Source organism: Emys orbicularis, chromosome 8 (genome assembly GCF_028017835.1).
Source record: "Emys orbicularis isolate rEmyOrb1 chromosome 8, rEmyOrb1.hap1, whole genome shotgun sequence".
In the NCBI taxonomy this organism is placed as follows: domain Eukaryota; kingdom Metazoa; phylum Chordata; order Testudines; family Emydidae; genus Emys; species Emys orbicularis.
The window spans coordinates 45,786,408-45,803,157 of record NC_088690.1 but is presented as its reverse complement, the minus strand read 5'-3'; the positions used below and the strand labels follow the sequence as shown (position 1 = coordinate 45,803,157).

The following is a 16,750-nucleotide window of genomic DNA, read 5'->3' as shown; positions in this document are numbered from 1 at the left end:
TAATTATCCAGCATCATTTCCGTGGACACAATAACTGGGGGAAGGGGGAGGTTGCTTAATGCTATTTGGTTAATTACACTGCTGGCAAGGTCCAGCCGCTCCCCACGATAGTAACCTCCACCTACGCCCACAAAGGTGTTCTCCTCATTTTCCTGCCACCACCAAAGGGCCCAAATGGGGGTGAATCTGGGGTCTATAGGCGGCCTTGGCCATTCAGCACCACCAAGTGAGACAATAAACACTGCAAGATCCTGCACTTCTATGGGCAAAGCTGGGGGGAGGGGGAGGCGAGATGGGAGAGACCCACCAAAACAGTCCAGTCGCACTTCTCAGCTCACCAACCCTGCACAGGATGCTCTGAGTTTCCCTTGTGCCTGTAACCCCCGTTTCCTGGGAGTGTGTGTGTGTGTGTGTGTGTGTGTGTGTTTGGGGTGGGGTGGGGGTATAGATCCCACCCCACCCACCATCCCCAACTGGCATGTTTGTCACTGCTTGCCCATCACCGGGGGTTGAGAGGAGGATGACAGGTCTTTGTTGTCTGAATAAAAATCAGTGGCAGCTCTAGGGAGAGAACTCCTCCTACTAAATTATCAAAAATGGGCTGGCTTTAGTCTCTTAACAAATTGGACAGAGCTCCGGAAAGCAGCAGTCCCAAATCCAACCTACAGGCACTGGGAACTTTAAAGCAACCAGGGACTGCTGAAAATAGCACTTCTTTTTGCTTTCTTTGTGTTCAAAACTATTTCCTTTCCCGGCCGATTTGGCTGCCCCTAGTTCCAAGTCTCTCCAGTCAGGAGCCCCCGCTCTCCAGCGCAGTAACAGATTCTCCTGCTTGGTTTTTTTGTTTTGTTTTTGTTATTCTTACTATATTATTTTTCTTCTCCCCCTTGTTTGTTTTCTGCACATCTTCAGGAAGCCCTCGGTGCTTGTGCAAAGAGAAGCCACTATTGCAATCTCCCTCTGCCTGAGCCGTGCGCCTTGGTGTAGACATTTTGGATGATCTAAAGACTCTGGGGTCTGTATATGGAAATAGTGGGGTGCAGAGCAGAAGAAAATACTTGTCCTTTCCGTCCCCCAGCCATGCTTTTCCACGGGATCTCCGGAGGCCACATCCAAGGAATCATGGAGGAGATGGAGAGGAGATCCAAGACCGAGTCCCGCCTGGCCAAAGGCGGACAGATGAACGGCCGGGAAACGGTAAGAAAGAAGCGAGCACCCCTTTAAAGGGAATCACTGCAAGATACGAGCCTGCACTCTGATAGACACAGCCTGGGGGAAGAGAGAGACTCTGCTTTCCTCCCTCCCCCATTCCCTTACGCCCCTTAAGTTTAGAAACATTTCTGAGGCTCACGTTAAACACCAATCGCTCTCTAATGGAGTCTGTTATGCTGGGAGGCTGAGCCATGCATTCGTCTAATATTTGTGTGTGTGTGTGTCTATGTGTGTGTGTGCGCGCGCGCGCTCAACTGAGTCATAAGAGGGAAAATATTTTAAGTTTCATAAGAGGGACACGTTTTAATTCATTACAGCGAAGCAGACCTCTGACTCCTGCATAGTTTGCAGTGGGGGCCTTGCTTTCTCGTTTATCAAGGGGCTACAGGCCGGGTTTTGAAAAGGTGCATTTTACCCTTAGCAGCCCTGGCACTTTCCAAACTGGATTGTAGAAATCTTCGCTGCAAAATAGTTTGTTTTCTTCCGGGCGAGGGGCAGTGTTTAAAGTAAAAATGTAGCTGTAATGTCTGAAAAGGGAGCAGCCCCGCTGAATGTTATTTCTTACGATACATTGTCTGGAAATAATATCTCTTTTCTTAGCAAACGAGTTGAAACCTTAGCACCCCACGTCTGGAGAAACGGTCCCCTAGCTTCATGCAATATCTTCTGCAAAGCGAGCTCCTGCCTTTCTCCTACTTGTAGGACTTCCGTTGAGCACTAGAACACAAAGTAATCGCCTGGGGAACTGCTTTACCGAGCTATTGGGTCCCCCCGTTAAATAAACTCCTGATGGTTTTACAGTGTTAATTCAACTCATTCCCCCAGTTGTTACAAAAGAGGGAAAACATTGAATTGCGTTTGCATTTGCAGCTAAAAAGAATTCGGTGATAAGAACAGATGGATTTTTTACTTTTCATAAAACACAAAACAAAACAAAACCCAACTATTTTAAGTTCACGTTTGGGGGGTTAGTCTGGTATGTACACTATCCCTCCATCTCCGTTTCTTATTACTGCGATTTCTTATGGAAAACAGGCCAACAGAAACTTGAAAAAGTTTATTAATGAAAGGAAAAGTTAATAATTTTAAGGGGGAAACCCTCCCTGTGCATTCTTTTCATTAGGATCACTCTCCAACATTTTGCTTGTTCTCAATTAATTCTTCATGGACTATTTCCCCTTCATTTCTGCTTTAAGTGGCCTATTTGCATTTAGAGGAGGGGTTTTAAATAGTTTAAGCTGTATTCAAATTTAACAGGAATTCGAATTGGGAGTGTCTCCACTGATGCAAATTTCCAGGGCAGCAAGGAGATATTTTCCTACTTGTAAAATACTCGCTAGTCTGGATTTCCTAGCACCAAAAGATGCAATTTTAAAGCTAACGGGGAAGATACATCCAACTCTGTAACTTCCCCAGGACTAGAAAACAATCAGTTCTCGTTTCCTAGTGAGGCCTAATCACCGGGCTACAGGTACAGAAATGAAGTTACATCATTAGAGAAGGTGTAATGGGCTAAACAGCCAAGTCGTGTCCTAGTAAATACTTCCCTAGGGGAGATGGTCTGGCCCCCTCAAAGGCCAGAGCAAATGCAGCCAGTTCGGTTCCAAACAGATGGGTTTTTTTTCTGTGAGCCCTGCCTTTGGTTCTTGCGGCAGTCCCAGTCCAAGCATCACACCGCCCGCTTGTCTTGATTTGCTTTCTCATCCACTTTTGTGTGGTTGTTTTGCAGAACATGCCCCCAATGAGCCCCGAGAAGCCTGCTTTGTGTGCTGGTTGTGGAGGGAAGATCTCAGACAGATATTACCTGCTGGCTGTTGACAAACAATGGCACCTCAGGTGTCTCAAATGCTGTGAATGTAAACTGGCTTTGGAGTCAGAACTCACCTGCTTTGCCAAGGACGGCAGTATTTACTGCAAGGAGGATTATTACAGGTACAGCACTCAGTCCCTACCGGTTCAAATGCACATCCCTTCCCAGAACAGCAGCGGCCAAACCGCTCATCTCCAGCTCGGGATAGCTTCTTATAGGCAGAGACTCCTCGTTTATATACAGTATCAGAGGGGTAGCCGTGTTAGTCTGAATCTGTAAAAAGCAATGTTGCTTTTTACCGTTTATATACACGTGGCTTTAGGGCAATTGTATCAAATGTGCCCCCTTTGTAAATCTCGCACGTGTAAAATACTGATCGACATTTTCAAGAGACAAAGTTAAAGCATGTTACGATATAAACAACAACAGGAGACAGTCAGTTTTCCACTGATCTAGGTGCTGTGGATCGCTGCCTAAATTTCAAACAAAAGTTTCCCTCTCGCTGTAGCGTGTATATTTATTTCCCGTTTCCCAAGAGCAGGGGTAACCATCCTGAACTGGCTAGGTAATGGCAAAGCTCCGGTTTGGAGAGACGCTGTAAAAAATAGCAGAGACAGCTCTTATTAATACAACAAACCATCCTTTCTGCTAAATCAAATCAACTCCTTCCAGCTCACGACTAGATTTTTAATTCTCATCGGTCAGTGGCTCTAGACAGGCAGAATTCCAGCAGAGCGCAGTTTTGTGGCTTGCTTGATTTGTTTTGATTTTCTGTTTTTTTCCCCCGGGTGCCACGTTCTCTCTCCCTCCCAGCCTCTCAATCTGGTTTACGGTTTAAGGAACGAAAGGGAAGTGAGAACAAGTTTTCTCCCAATGCTGCTTATTTATCTTCATTAACGCTAGTCGAGATGTTGTAAAATAAAATTAAAAAATAAAAAAATCCAGGCAGAAAGATCAGTTTCCTGAGAAAATTAAAGTGGACTATTTCTGGCCCATTCTGGTTTTCTCATACATAGAGTTTCTAACAAGCCCAAAGAGTTTACATTAGCCAGGGCGGAGGCTTCAGGAGAGGCCTACGTGAAGGCCGTTCTCTGAGGGTTGGGTAGAAACGGGTCCAGCTGCAAGATTTGGGGAGCAAATATTTTTAGGCTCTCAGTTCAGGAGCAGAAACGAGGGTGGGAGGTGTGTGATTCAAGTCAGGGGAGCTGGGCAGCACCCGGGGGCTGGGCAGTACCTAGCACCTTCCTGGTTGATGCCCACTTTTCTGTTTCCTTCAGAAGGTTCTCCGTGCAGAGATGTGCCCGCTGCCACCTTGGGATCTCAGCCTCTGAAATGGTCATGAGAGCCAGGGAGTCGGTTTATCACTTGAGCTGCTTCACCTGCACCACATGCAACAAGACTCTGACCACAGGCGATCACTTTGGCATGAAGGACAACCTGGTTTACTGCAGGGCCCATTTCGAGACCCTTTTGCAAGGCGAATACCCGCCTCAGTTGAGCTATACTGAGCTGGCTGCCAAGAGCGGAGGGCTGGCACTGCCTTACTTCAATGGCACTGGCACAGTCCAGAAAGGGAGGCCCAGGAAGAGAAAAAGCCCAGCTCTAGGAGTGGACATCGTCAGTTACAACTCAGGTGAGAACAGCGCCCTGAACCTTTCACTCCACAGAAAGGGGCCTTCTCAGACTCCCCTCACCTCCCCTCCCCAGCCAGCAGTGCGTCTGTAACTCAGCCAGGCCAAATCTTGCTTAACCATTGGAAAATCAAACAAACAGTCCTCTGAGGGTTGGAGCATTTGCAGGAAAGCGAACAGAAGCCCTTCTAAAAAGCTGTCTTCCTCTATTAATGTCAAATACCCAGACAGTCACTTCCCAGGGTGAAGACAACACCCCCACTCCTGCCCCCAAACCCAGCCCTATGTTTCTGTAGGAATGCGGGAGATGTGGTTGCTTTGATTGTCTCAAAATCAAACCCTCCACCACTCGGACCCCAATTCAGGGTCACCTAAACTGATCAACAGAAAATAAATCTGGAGGAAACATGTCTGATTTCCGTAGGCCCGCAGGCCTGCATGTGAATCCGTAGAGAGTTGTTGTAACCCATTCCTCAGGCTGAATATTTTCCTATTTTGCTGGCACTTTTTTTTTTTTAACCCTCTCCTCCGCCAGCAGCTCCCTGCAGCGGGGCAATAACAAGGAGCGTATCTGCTCCGTTCCCAATGAAAGGAAGGGACAACAGCTGAGCTGAAACCGCGTTATTATTTGAAACGCTTTTAACGTTAGTACCTTTGTCATCCAAACATCAGAACTATTTCCGCACCAGAAAGCGCCACGGGCCCGAATTAAATAGTTTCAGGCAAGTCACACGGAGTTTCACTAACCTGAAGACGAACGAATTAACCGAATTTAAAACTGACCGATCCCAAACGAATGTTTTTACTGAGTTTCGATTTATTCATGAGTTGCCCTGTAACACGGAAAGAAAGGTGTGTGTTGGGGGTGGGGGTGTTACAGTGAGCAGCTTTGTGTTTTCCCGTGTAGGCAGCAAGACTTTTAACTCCCAGTTAAGCTGGGGGACGGAATTCTGGGCGGTGATCTGCAGTTTGGCTGGGAAAGGCGCCTATGGATGGTGTGTCCATGTCCTGTAATGTGGGGCGCTCGAGGACTCACAACTTGGTTCAATGAAGCAAAGCGCTCTGAAGCGGTCACCGCGGAGGAGTGCACAGAAAAGGGGACCTGTCTATTTCAGTTTGAAGAAACTGCTCTGCGCTCCATACAAACGCACCAACTCCGGCCTGGAATTCCGTCCCCAAGTTCAACCCACTGCCACCGAGACACAAAGATTCCTCCCTTCCTCCTCCCTTCCTCCCACCAGCACAAACCCCAGTCCTCCCCGGACGGGCACTTCTCTTTGGGGCTGTTTGTGAAGAGGGCTTCAGTGTGGAACTGCTTGGCTGTGCGAGGCTATTTCAGCTCCTCTGATGCGTGGACCTTGGAGCCAGGGCAATCAGTGCATTAATTGTTCTTTGTTAATTGAAGATGACATTGGAATCCCTGGCCACTGAGCAGTCCCCAATCAATTCCCTAAAGGGTATGACGGAAGGGGAACCTGTAGCCCAGTCACTCGCTTCTAACGGTGGATTGAGAGCCAGGAATTCAGTTTTGGATCCATGTTATTCCTTATTCGCATCAATTGTCCGAGCTCCCCCAGACCCCTAGAAACCAAACATTTAGAAGTAATCCACTGTGATAATTAGGCTCACAAGCCTGGGGAAAGGCGAAAAAAATTGGCTACAGCGAAAAACCCTTTGAACGCTAATGTGGGGCGCAGTGAAACGCATTTTTAAAGGCAAATGTGGTGTTTGCGTTTGTATGTTAGGCTAAAAAGTCTTTTCTTTCTTTCTCCCAATCGCCCCCAGATAGTTAGCGGGGCCACTCTCTGCAAAGGAGGTTAAAAAGCCTCATCTAGGACTGACTAGGAGACAAAATGTAGCTCACCCAAACGGGAACGCAGAGTTTACACGGGAAAATGTGTTGAGTAAAACTGTGTTGAGTAAAACGAAGCTACTTCTGACCGGCTTCTTTCGACTCAGTCAAGATCAGCCAATATAATTTTTGTAGCTTTAGCATATCAATTTGGGGGGAGGAGGAAAGGGGGAGACTATAAATACTCAGTGCTGGCACGTGGTCTGGAGAAAGTACATTTTACAACTAAACTAAAGACGGTCTAGCGCTGATAATTCCAACCATTGACCAATTTAACACCCAAGAAAGCCACAGAATCTCTGATGGTTTTAGAATGACATGAAATAGATATAACTGTTATTTGAAAGGGGAAAAAACCCTCTGTAGGAGGCAGCCATTTAAAAAAAATACATTTTTCCTCGTTCGCCTTTGGCTTCAGGACTGAGAACTATTATTTTATGTAATTGTCTCCAAAGAGTAACGAATCTAAATAGAAATAAACATACAGGATTCAAAGCGTGAATTTAGAGCAATCGGAAAAGTGGGGGACAGATCGGGTGTTTAAACACTTATACTTTCCCAAAGCAGGGAAGAGTCTAAAAGGCAGTATTCTAGGGTATCTTTCTCTCAATACTAGCCACAACATGTGCTGCCCTTTTGCATATGTAATTAACGGTTTAGCTGGAAACCTAGGTACTGATTCTCTAATCTAATTCAACACAACAGGATAGAAAGGATGAAGTGAAAGTCTTTTGTCAGGCACGATGGATTTGGTTTTAAAAGACCTCACCAAATATCACTTTCAATTGTATGTGTCAGGGCAGCAAAAAGGTGTTTTCTCTTTGGTGGTATTTCATTGAATTCTGTACAAAAGAAAGCCAGTAAGTTTTTCCACCTCTAAAATATTGCAATTCCAAGTCTGTTCTACTTTTCAAACTCCACATGTTCGAATTGCTAAATGAATGTGTTAGTGACCCCTAGTGGCATCTGTAGGCAGGCGTATTTCTCAGGTAAAGGCTGAAAACTCGTTAAAGAACTATGTTTATCAGAAGCCTGATCATTACTAAAGCCAAAATATTTGTCTTTAGACCTGTTTAACTGCAATTTTACACCCTGATGGATTCCTGAACATGGACACTAGTGCTCAGTGATTGTTTTGTCTCTTAGCTGTAATTCACTGTGAAAACATCTCTGAACACTAGAACATAATTTAAACATTTCCATAACGTATTTGTGCTAAAACTTATCAAGTTTCGGACTGAACTCTGCAGCTAGGCAAAGGAATCCATTTGTTGTGTCAAAGCTAGATTGTAATTGACGATGTAAAATAATCTGAAGAGGGGCAAAAACTTACCTTTCCAATAAATCAAGATGCTTTCTTAATCAAAACACATATATCGACCTATTCATACTGCAAGGTGAAGGACATTATGGAAACAACCCAAACTTCTAAAAAAATGAATTAAATGTGTTGCTAGCCCTGATTCAGCAAACAATTTGATCACACAATGGAGAAAAAGTTTATTCTCAAACAAGATTATATGAATCTTGCTTAGATTATGTGTGTATGTATGTGTATATATTTTATATATTCACACACACATAAAGAGGCAGGATAGTGTTGTGGCTAGGCACTGGAGTAGGCTCTAGAAGAACTGGGTTTTGTTCTTGGCTCTGACACAGTCCTCTTTTGTGACCTTGGACGAATCACTTAATCTCTTTGTTTCTCTGTTCTTCAGCTACAAACTGGAGACCTAACAATACTTCAAAGGGTTATGACGCTAACACCATTAATATTTGTGAGGGGCTCAGATACTACAGTGATAAGTACCCTATAAATAATGTACTTGATCCATATTAGCTACTATATGTTAGAAATAATTTCTATTTTGAGAGCAACTGTGTTGAACAATTGTCCAAAGGACAGAAAGGTCATCAAATCTGAACAGTGTAAGTTATCTCAAAATGAAGGCAATTTTTCTTTCCCTAGAGCAATGTTTTGCACAGCTATTGCTCAAGAACTCGATCTCTTATGGTGTGTAAATGTAATAACTATGCAAAGTGTATTTGGTGAGATCTTGACAATGGGAAGTGTATTGTGCTGGCCACTTAAAAAAAAGATGGTGCAAAGAAACATGCAGTAATGTATTGCCTGAATTTGAGCTGTAGACTAGTTTTTCAGGCAATAATGTAGCATTTTAAGCCACACAATGCTATTTCAGCCACTTAGAGAACAGACTGGTGTAATTATTATATAAATTGGGATTGTCAAAGGCACCTGAGGTAGTTATGAGCCCGTGTTCCATTGACTTAGGCACCTTGGAAAAGCCAAGCCATGATAAATAAATAAATGCTCAGAAACCATGGTGACAAATGTGCTATAAGAGGCTAGCTAGGCTAGACAGTCAGATAAACTGGAATTGTTGCTGCATAACTTCAATGCTTTAATAAAGAATGGCCTGCAATTGGCTAAAATAACTTCTTAGGGCCAAATTTTGATATCCTTGTTCACCATGAATAGTATTTTACTGCTCAAACAGTCCCATTGAAGGCAGTAGGACTGCATGTGGAATAAAGTGTTATTCAGCAAGAGTAAAAATATTGGAAACCTGATCCTAAGTTACTTCCAAGGTAATTTCCACTTCCAGATGGTTTCAGAGCTGTCAGTTTATTTTATTTGAAAATACAGATATGACTATAATTGAAGCTAGAATCTCTTCCATCCTGGATGAGCATTCACCTGATCCTTTGTTTATGTGTTGTGCAGCTACCATATGTAACTGTTGACTTATCTCTTAATTCAGTAGGGAGCAAAGCTCTGAGAAGACTTGAGCTTTTTATTTTTGGGGTAGTTGAAAGTTGTTTTACCTCTTTCTAGCACTGCAGGTCTCAGAGGCTCTACTGACTGATGCAATGCAAAATGCTAGCTGTGTGTTTTCCATGTTGGGGGAGGGGGACTGGGAGTTGGCTAAAACTAGTTAATAAATCCAACTGTAGGGAAGTAGACTAAAGGAAATTCAGATGAAGAATTAATGAAGCCTGGGCTAATTTACATGGTACATTCTTAACAATTTTTAAATTATTTTTTTTAAATTCATATTCTTTGTTATGTGACAATCAGGTTTGCCCTCTGTGTGATTGAGCTAGCTTTGTAAAATATAATCCTGAAAGTTATCAGATTATTTTCCAGGCCAAAAAGTATAACATGGATGACTTTGTTATTTTTCTTGGTATTTGTGTCATTCCTGTCCCAAGCATAGGCAGTGACACCATGGTACCCAGCACTACTACTGGCCTGGTGTGCAACTCACACCCATGAGGCAGTAATCTGTAATATATTTCTCATTCAAAGTCACTTTAACAACTTTACACATCATCAAATCAAGGCACATCTTTAGCTCTGTGGTCTTGTAGTTGGCCATTCCACAGAATGGTCTATGTAGGTGCCAATCTAGCTGTGGTAACATTGCAGGCACCAACCCCAACACTTTTCATATAAAATTCTAGGCAGAATCCAAATGTATTTATTTTGGGTTTTATCAACAAACAATTCAGTATTTATACTTGTCATAACAAGCCTTCCTACCTAATGCTTCTTTTTTTGCCTAGTGGTGATTTGGGAGGATTCAAAATGTTGGTTTGATCTTTACTCTTCTCTCAAGCTAGGGCAGTTTCAATGAGTGAAATTTTAAATGACTCTTTGGAAACATAACAAAACCTTCATCACCAGAGGGACCTGAAAATTAATGCCAAAGCAGTGAAACTTGGCAGATCTACCCTCAATATACTGTTTCCTTAGCAGGTGTGAGCCTGGGGGATATAATAAATGTTAAGAACAGGAAAAGGCCATCCTCCTCCTGACTTTTATTTGTTAATCTAAATACCACTTCCTGCCCATCCCGACACCATATTAGCTCAATCCCCTCTTTCTTCTCCAAAAATAGCGTGTGATTCTGGAAACTTGCCTTAGTTTTATTTACTACAGTATGATGCATGATCACCACCAACTCCTTGTTGTGTCATGTTGTTTACTGATCAGGTTGTAATGAGAATGAGGCAGATCACCTGGACAGAGACCAGCAGCCTTACCCCCCTTCCCAGAAGACTAAGCGCATGCGCACTTCCTTCAAACACCACCAGCTCCGCACCATGAAGTCCTACTTTGCTATCAACCACAACCCAGATGCCAAGGACCTCAAGCAGCTTGCCCAGAAAACGGGCCTGACCAAGAGAGTTCTGCAGGTAAGAAGCCACCATCACAGGCTTGACAAAACTCCCCTCCCCCTGCCAATATAATAGTATCTCCCTTATTTAGACTGTTATATGTATATCTCTTCTTCTTAGTATAATATTGCTGTGTCCCTAGTGAGTGTGCAGAGAACTTAATGGGTAAAGTACTATATGGCAGTGTATAGCTCACCACCCAAATTCAGCCCACAGAATTCTGAAATGTGGTTTGTGATCACCCTCATCCTCGATATGAGGGAACTATCTCCAGAGACTACAAGCCCCAGCGAGGGAAGCAATGCATTGTGGGACTTGTAGTTTCTATGTGGTGACCTCTATATTAAGTGGGTAGAAGCAATCTGCTCCATTTTACACAAATGAGGTGCAGCCTTTGGGCTCCCTAAGTTGTCATTGTGGCCCTTGGTTGGGCAAAGTCTAGGTTTCCCTGGGATATGGCAAGCAAGCTTTGGCTGATACGATCCTCCAGGACCAGATTGCTTCCTTTCTCCATGTCTATCACTAAGGGCCTCCATAGTAAAGTCAACAGTTAGTCACTCCCCTACCTAAAATACTCCCCCCAAAAAACACAGTTTAAAAAAAATAAATAACTGTAAATCCCCTCTCATTGTGTGCTAGCTCCGTGAAATTAAAATGAGGTATGTAGTGCTGTGTGCAGTGTGCAGAGAGAGGGCAGTGATCGAGGCAAAAGGAGAATCTATTAGCATTAATTGCTTGTCCATGTTACATGTCACCTAAAACATTTTAAATGAACCCACAGCTTTATAGGGAAGAGGACTAGGAAACCCATATTAATAACCAGTGCTATAGGGGATGGTGTCATTTCCCCTTTTAAAGTTTTCAGACTTTAAAAATGGTCACAAAAGTTTACCAGCCCAAGCACAAAATCTTTACTTTACCCATCCTTTACCATGATGACCTAGGTAATGGAACAACACCCCCCACCCCAAGGATATGTTACTTGCCCATCAGAAAAGTTACTCTCCTTGGATGAGTGGGTGAGTAGACTTCTGCAAGGCTGCTCTAGGAGATCCTCATCGTGGGCTTCAATGTTCCATTAATCAGCACCCACAGTGCTGGACCTAATGTACAGATGCCTTTGTATGACGGAAGCAATGCAAACTAGTAGTAAACAAAGATGTAGAGTTACTTAGATGATTTGCCAAACAAAAACAAACATAAAAATACATAAAAGCAAAAACAAAAACAAAAAGCAAACATCGGTAAAGAAATCAATTGGGATTGGTTTGCAGGTTTGGTTCCAAAACGCAAGAGCCAAATTCAGAAGGAACCTTTTGCGGCAGGAGAATGGGGGTGTCGATAAAGCTGATGGCACGTCACTTCCGGCACCGCCCTCAGCAGACAGCGGCGCTCTCACTCCACCCGGCACTGCGACCACTTTAACAGACCTGACCAATCCCACTATCACTGTAGTGACATCAGTGACCTCTAACTTGGACAGCCACGAATCCGGGAGCCCCTCACAAACTACCTTAACGAACCTTTTCTAACATTTGAGTTTTTTTTATTCTTATTCTTCTTTATTATTATTTACAAGACTCTTTATTTTTTTTTAAACAAACCCACAAAATATTTGGAAAAACAAACAGCTTGGTGTGTAGCATCTGCAGCCACTTGGCAAATGAGTTTGCAGTAATATGTCTCCATTATAAATGAACATATTTTGTCTATAAATTGTATTTGGATTTTTTTTAATTCATCAGACAATTGAAGGGAAAGTTATGAATCATTCTAATAAGTGCCTCTTAAAATTGTATGTTACTTATTTCCAGAATCTTGGGGGGGAAGAGAGGGAGAAGAAAATTATATTCCCAGTCTGATAATCCGAGAAAGCCTCTAACAGTTCATTTAAAGCCAATAGTTTGCTGCTCCAGGATTGTATGTGCATTTATGGAGTTTCAGAGTCCTAAGTCTAACTTTATTTTTATAATACATGTTTAAGTTTCATACTATGTATTTTTCACACCTACAAAACAAATCAAATTAGGAATTGGAATAGACAGAGGCATTCCAAGTGTCAGTGCTTCTTCTTCTTTTTCTTCTTCTTCTTCTTCTTTTTTGTTTGTATAAATATTAGTTATGAGCTTGACCCTGTATTCATTGAGCACCCAAAATTCCCATGCAGGTCAATAATCTCAACCCTGCAAGCCATTCATCCATGTGGAATGTCCATTGACACCAGTGGGAGTAGGGCACGGATGGAGGACTTGCAGGATTAGGCTCAATGGGACTGGTGTGTAGGTAAGGACTGCAAGATCAGGCCCTTGGTCTGTGAATTCTGAATTATGCACACCAAAGGCCTTAATCCTGCAAACACTTATGCTCCAGAGTAACTTTACTCATGTAAGGAGGCTCACTAAAGTATACACCAGAGGAACTATTCAAATGAAAAGTCCCGTTGATTTCAATGAGTTTTCTCATATGAGTAAGGTTACTCTGTTGCATCACTGTTTGCAGGATTGGGCCACAAGGCTGAATAATTCAATATAAGTTTTAGCATTGCCTAGGCAAAATTTCATTTTTTCCCACTCTGCCATAAATGCCACTGATTTTAATTAAAAAAAGAAAAGAAAACAATTCACTCTATATTGCCCTGATCCTGCATCATTAAAGCCAATGGGAGATTTGTCATTAACTTTAGTGAGTGTAGGATGAAGTTCTAAATGTATACATATCTTTATTACTAAGGCAATTCTCGATTAATTAAACTTTTTCAGGGAAGATGGAAATAAGCAAAATATAATTTATTAAGATGTTTAAGGAAACTGATTTTAGTACATTTTATTCATGCTATTTTGAATTTATTTTAGATGTTTCATGAGATTGTATCAGACACTTTGTTTAATACATGAACTTAAATCTTTAGTACATTAATATTTCTAATATATACTTTAGTTTTTTAACTTTTGTATAAAAGAAAAATGCATTAGAAGAATTCTTATGAAATTTGGAATTGGCAGTGGGTAGCTTTGAGGCAGATAAACTCAGAAGACCTTGTGGATGCTGATCTAAATACATTTCCTAGTTTACAATAGCAATTTTTTTTCTTTTTCTTTTTCTTTTTTTTTTCTTTTTTCTTTCTTTTAATTAAGCTAAAAGTCTGAATGGTCTGGGCAGTGGTGAATGTTCATTTGTTCCCCTTTATTGTAGTTAAAAACAATTAGATTGTGGAAAGTCTGAGAAACAAAAACAAAAAACCAGTCAAGATCTACATCTTGCTTTTAGTGGATTGTTAAGAATAACTTTGCACATAGAATCCACTTTTTAGACCCCATCAAATCTCTCTTTTGGTGGTGAAAGTGGCTATTTAATATATTTTAAAGGTGTCCTTTTTGGCTGTATAAATGTGTGGTTACATATTGACAGTTCACTGCCCACATTAAAGTGCATTATTGTAACTTTTGCTCAGGGTTTTTAGAAAATTAGCACAGAAAAGTAGCTTATTTTTTAAAAAAAAAGATGATGGAAGAGATGTTAACACTGTAATAGAAGAAAGGTGTGTTTGCCATTATATATTTAGCAAGTATGGTTATCATCTTCTATGGAGCTTAAATCTTGACTTTTCCTATTTCTATTACCTTATGGGCATTTACCACTAACCAGACCAAACAACCTTGGTAAGGCTGAGATCTTTATTAATACACTTTTACAGGTAAAAATATTGATACTTATAAATTTTGTTCTTTGACAGAACAATATATGGTACTATAGATCTACTTTATTAAGTAGACTAATTATAACTCAGTTCTACTATGTGCCTTATGATATAACTTGGGAGTAAGTTTGTGAAAAATCAGGATATATGTGTTGTTTGTTAAATTAACTGTTTTAAGCCCTTTTGACACCTCACTAGTTTTGTACTGTTTTACCTCTTATTTCTGAAACTCTTTTTATGGTGTATCCTGTTAGAGGGGACAAACATGTCATAGAAAGCAGTTGTGCACTCTTTCAGATATAGTTGATAAATTCAATAATCTTATATATTGAGCTTCGTGTTTATAGTACAGTAAGTGGTCTAGCAAAATTGTCCATGTTTCTTTGTTTATTGATAAATGCATTGTATAGAAACTATTTCCCCTAAATATTTATGGACCAAACAATTGTGATATATCCTATTAAATTTGTGTGAATAAATCATTTTGGATCCAAGGAGTTTTATTTCCCATCATTTTTTTTTAATTTAAGTCTACCTGTATCTATGTGTCTCTGCATTTTTACTATGAATGAATGAATGAATGAATGAATGAATGAATGAATGATGTTAAACATGGGAACGCAATCTTATAAATGTGATTTCTTTTTAGGTTTTCACTTTCTTCATAGTAAATGTACTTACCATTGATGGCGCAACTTAGGTTTTAATTTTTACCCCCCCCCTTTTTTTTTTGCACATGAAAAGTAATGCCCCACTGATTTGATATTGCAACCTTATCTTAGGATTTTAAAAATCAGATAACTAGCAGCTACAGTAATTGCATGAAAAATATAACAAATAATTATGATGAAATGAATCAAGATTTAATGCTAGGTATATTGAACACAAACTAGAATTGCAGACCCCTAAAAGCCAGGTTGCTCTGTAGTTTAATAAATTGTCACTATGATTTCTTTCAGGGAGAACAAATCTTGGGGCATTACAGCCAAACATCCCGACGTTTGAAAATTCCCTAAAGTATTAAAAGAAGGGGAAAAGTTTGATCGGAAATCCACTGCAGTGAAGACAAAGACAATATTAGGTTATGATAATCATATATTTAAAAAAATTTTGAGCCAAAAAAATTTAAAAAATAAAATAAAAGACTCAGATGTCATTTCCTGAATGTTAACAAAACATATGTTATTTTATGGTGTTTAATTATCAGAACAAAAGGCTTAAACAATTTGTGTGGTATTAAAAACAAATTTAGAGAAACTGTGTATAAAACCAGAGCAACCTGGCAGCAATCTACCCAGCCCATATTTGAAGACAATTCTTCTTAAAAACAAATTAAAAATCACATTTGTCAAGCACAAGTACTTGTAAAATAAAATCCGAATGCTTTCATTCCACCTGCTTGCTAATGTGTATTAGTCATATCTGTTAAATGGCATATTGTAAATTCAGAGAAAAAACTTTTCACTCATTTAAGATCATGGGGATCAAAACCCAGTAATTTTAGTACGATTGTTTCTGACTTCTTTTTTTTAATAAAACAAAGAAATCTGCATGCACTTTTCCATCTGTCACCAATAGTGTACATTTCTGTATGATGAATTTTCTCTTTGATGTTTCTTGTATAATAAATAGCTTTCATTAATAAACATTTTATTTGATGCAAACATAGTTAACTTTATGTAAACACATAGCTAACTGTTGAAATTAATTTAAACTCATTTTTTGAAAAGAAGCAGTACAGTACATTTCCATCATGTTGTATATAGAAAACCAAAAGAATGAGGTGGCAATATTGTTGCAAAGTGTAAAACAATTTCCTTTGGTGTTTAAATTTTTCATTTTCTTCTCTTCATTTGTTGTGTACAATTGACATATCTAAAACAAAATTAATAATAATTCCATCAGCCTCAACAACAAAACTAACAAAGTAAAATCAGCATAGGAAAGCATATGCAGTATAGTATGCAAAACCATCAATGACTTTTTAGAATACAAAGGTATAATTTATGGAACCCTGAGACGTTTACATCTTCACTATGCAATGAACAAATTTGTTGAACTGTTAAGAAAAGGCTGTCCTAAGAAAGAGTTGATCTTTGCCCATTCCAAATCACAGCTGAGTTTAACAAGCCAACAAGCAAGTGTAAAGATAACCAATTCTTTAGTAATGAGGTTTTGTAATTGTTCAAAGGACTATTTGCAGAAAGTTTTTTTTTTAAACTATATTGCTATTTAGCTATATATCCAAAGCATATGTTAAACAAATTAACATATACGAGACTTGCCAGAAAATCTTTTCATTAAGATGAAATTTTTATTATATAGAAATGAACCCTATGTAAACA

At 40.3% G+C, this 16,750-nt stretch overlaps 1 protein-coding gene across 3 annotated transcripts; it reads left to right on the top strand.

The window, feature by feature from the left end:
• The first annotated feature begins 1,023 nt into the window (after positions 1-1,023).
• On the top strand, positions 1,024-15,421 carry LHX9 (LIM homeobox 9). Of its 3 annotated transcripts, XM_065409634.1 has the most exons (6): positions 1,081-1,197; positions 2,942-3,144; positions 4,300-4,655; positions 9,145-9,150; positions 10,524-10,726; positions 11,983-12,240. In XM_065409634.1, exons 1-6 carry the CDS (start codon positions 1,081-1,083, stop codon positions 12,238-12,240), a joined length of 1,143 nt encoding a protein of 380 aa, XP_065265706.1. The 3 variants fall into 3 exon arrangements, with proteins under 3 accessions (XP_065265707.1, XP_065265704.1, XP_065265706.1); XM_065409635.1 differs by lacking the exons at positions 9,145-9,150; positions 11,983-12,240 and adding an exon at positions 15,365-15,421 and having other exon boundaries at positions 1,024-1,197; XM_065409632.1 differs by lacking the exon at positions 9,145-9,150 and having other exon boundaries at positions 1,024-1,197.
• Positions 15,422-16,750: the final 1,329 nt, after the last annotated feature.

Bases quoted from the DNA above. Each gene is read 5' to 3' on its own strand.
- LHX9 (XM_065409632.1), top strand. From the start codon at position 1,024: ATGGAAATAGTGGGGTGCAGAGCAGAAGAAAATACTTGTCCTTTCCGT. The intron at 4,656-10,523 runs GTGAGAACAGCG...TTTACTGATCAG, and splicing joins CATCGTCAGTTACAACTCAG to GTTGTAATGAGAATGAGGCA. The intron at 10,727-11,982 runs GTAAGAAGCCAC...ATTGGTTTGCAG, and splicing joins TGACCAAGAGAGTTCTGCAG to GTTTGGTTCCAAAACGCAAG.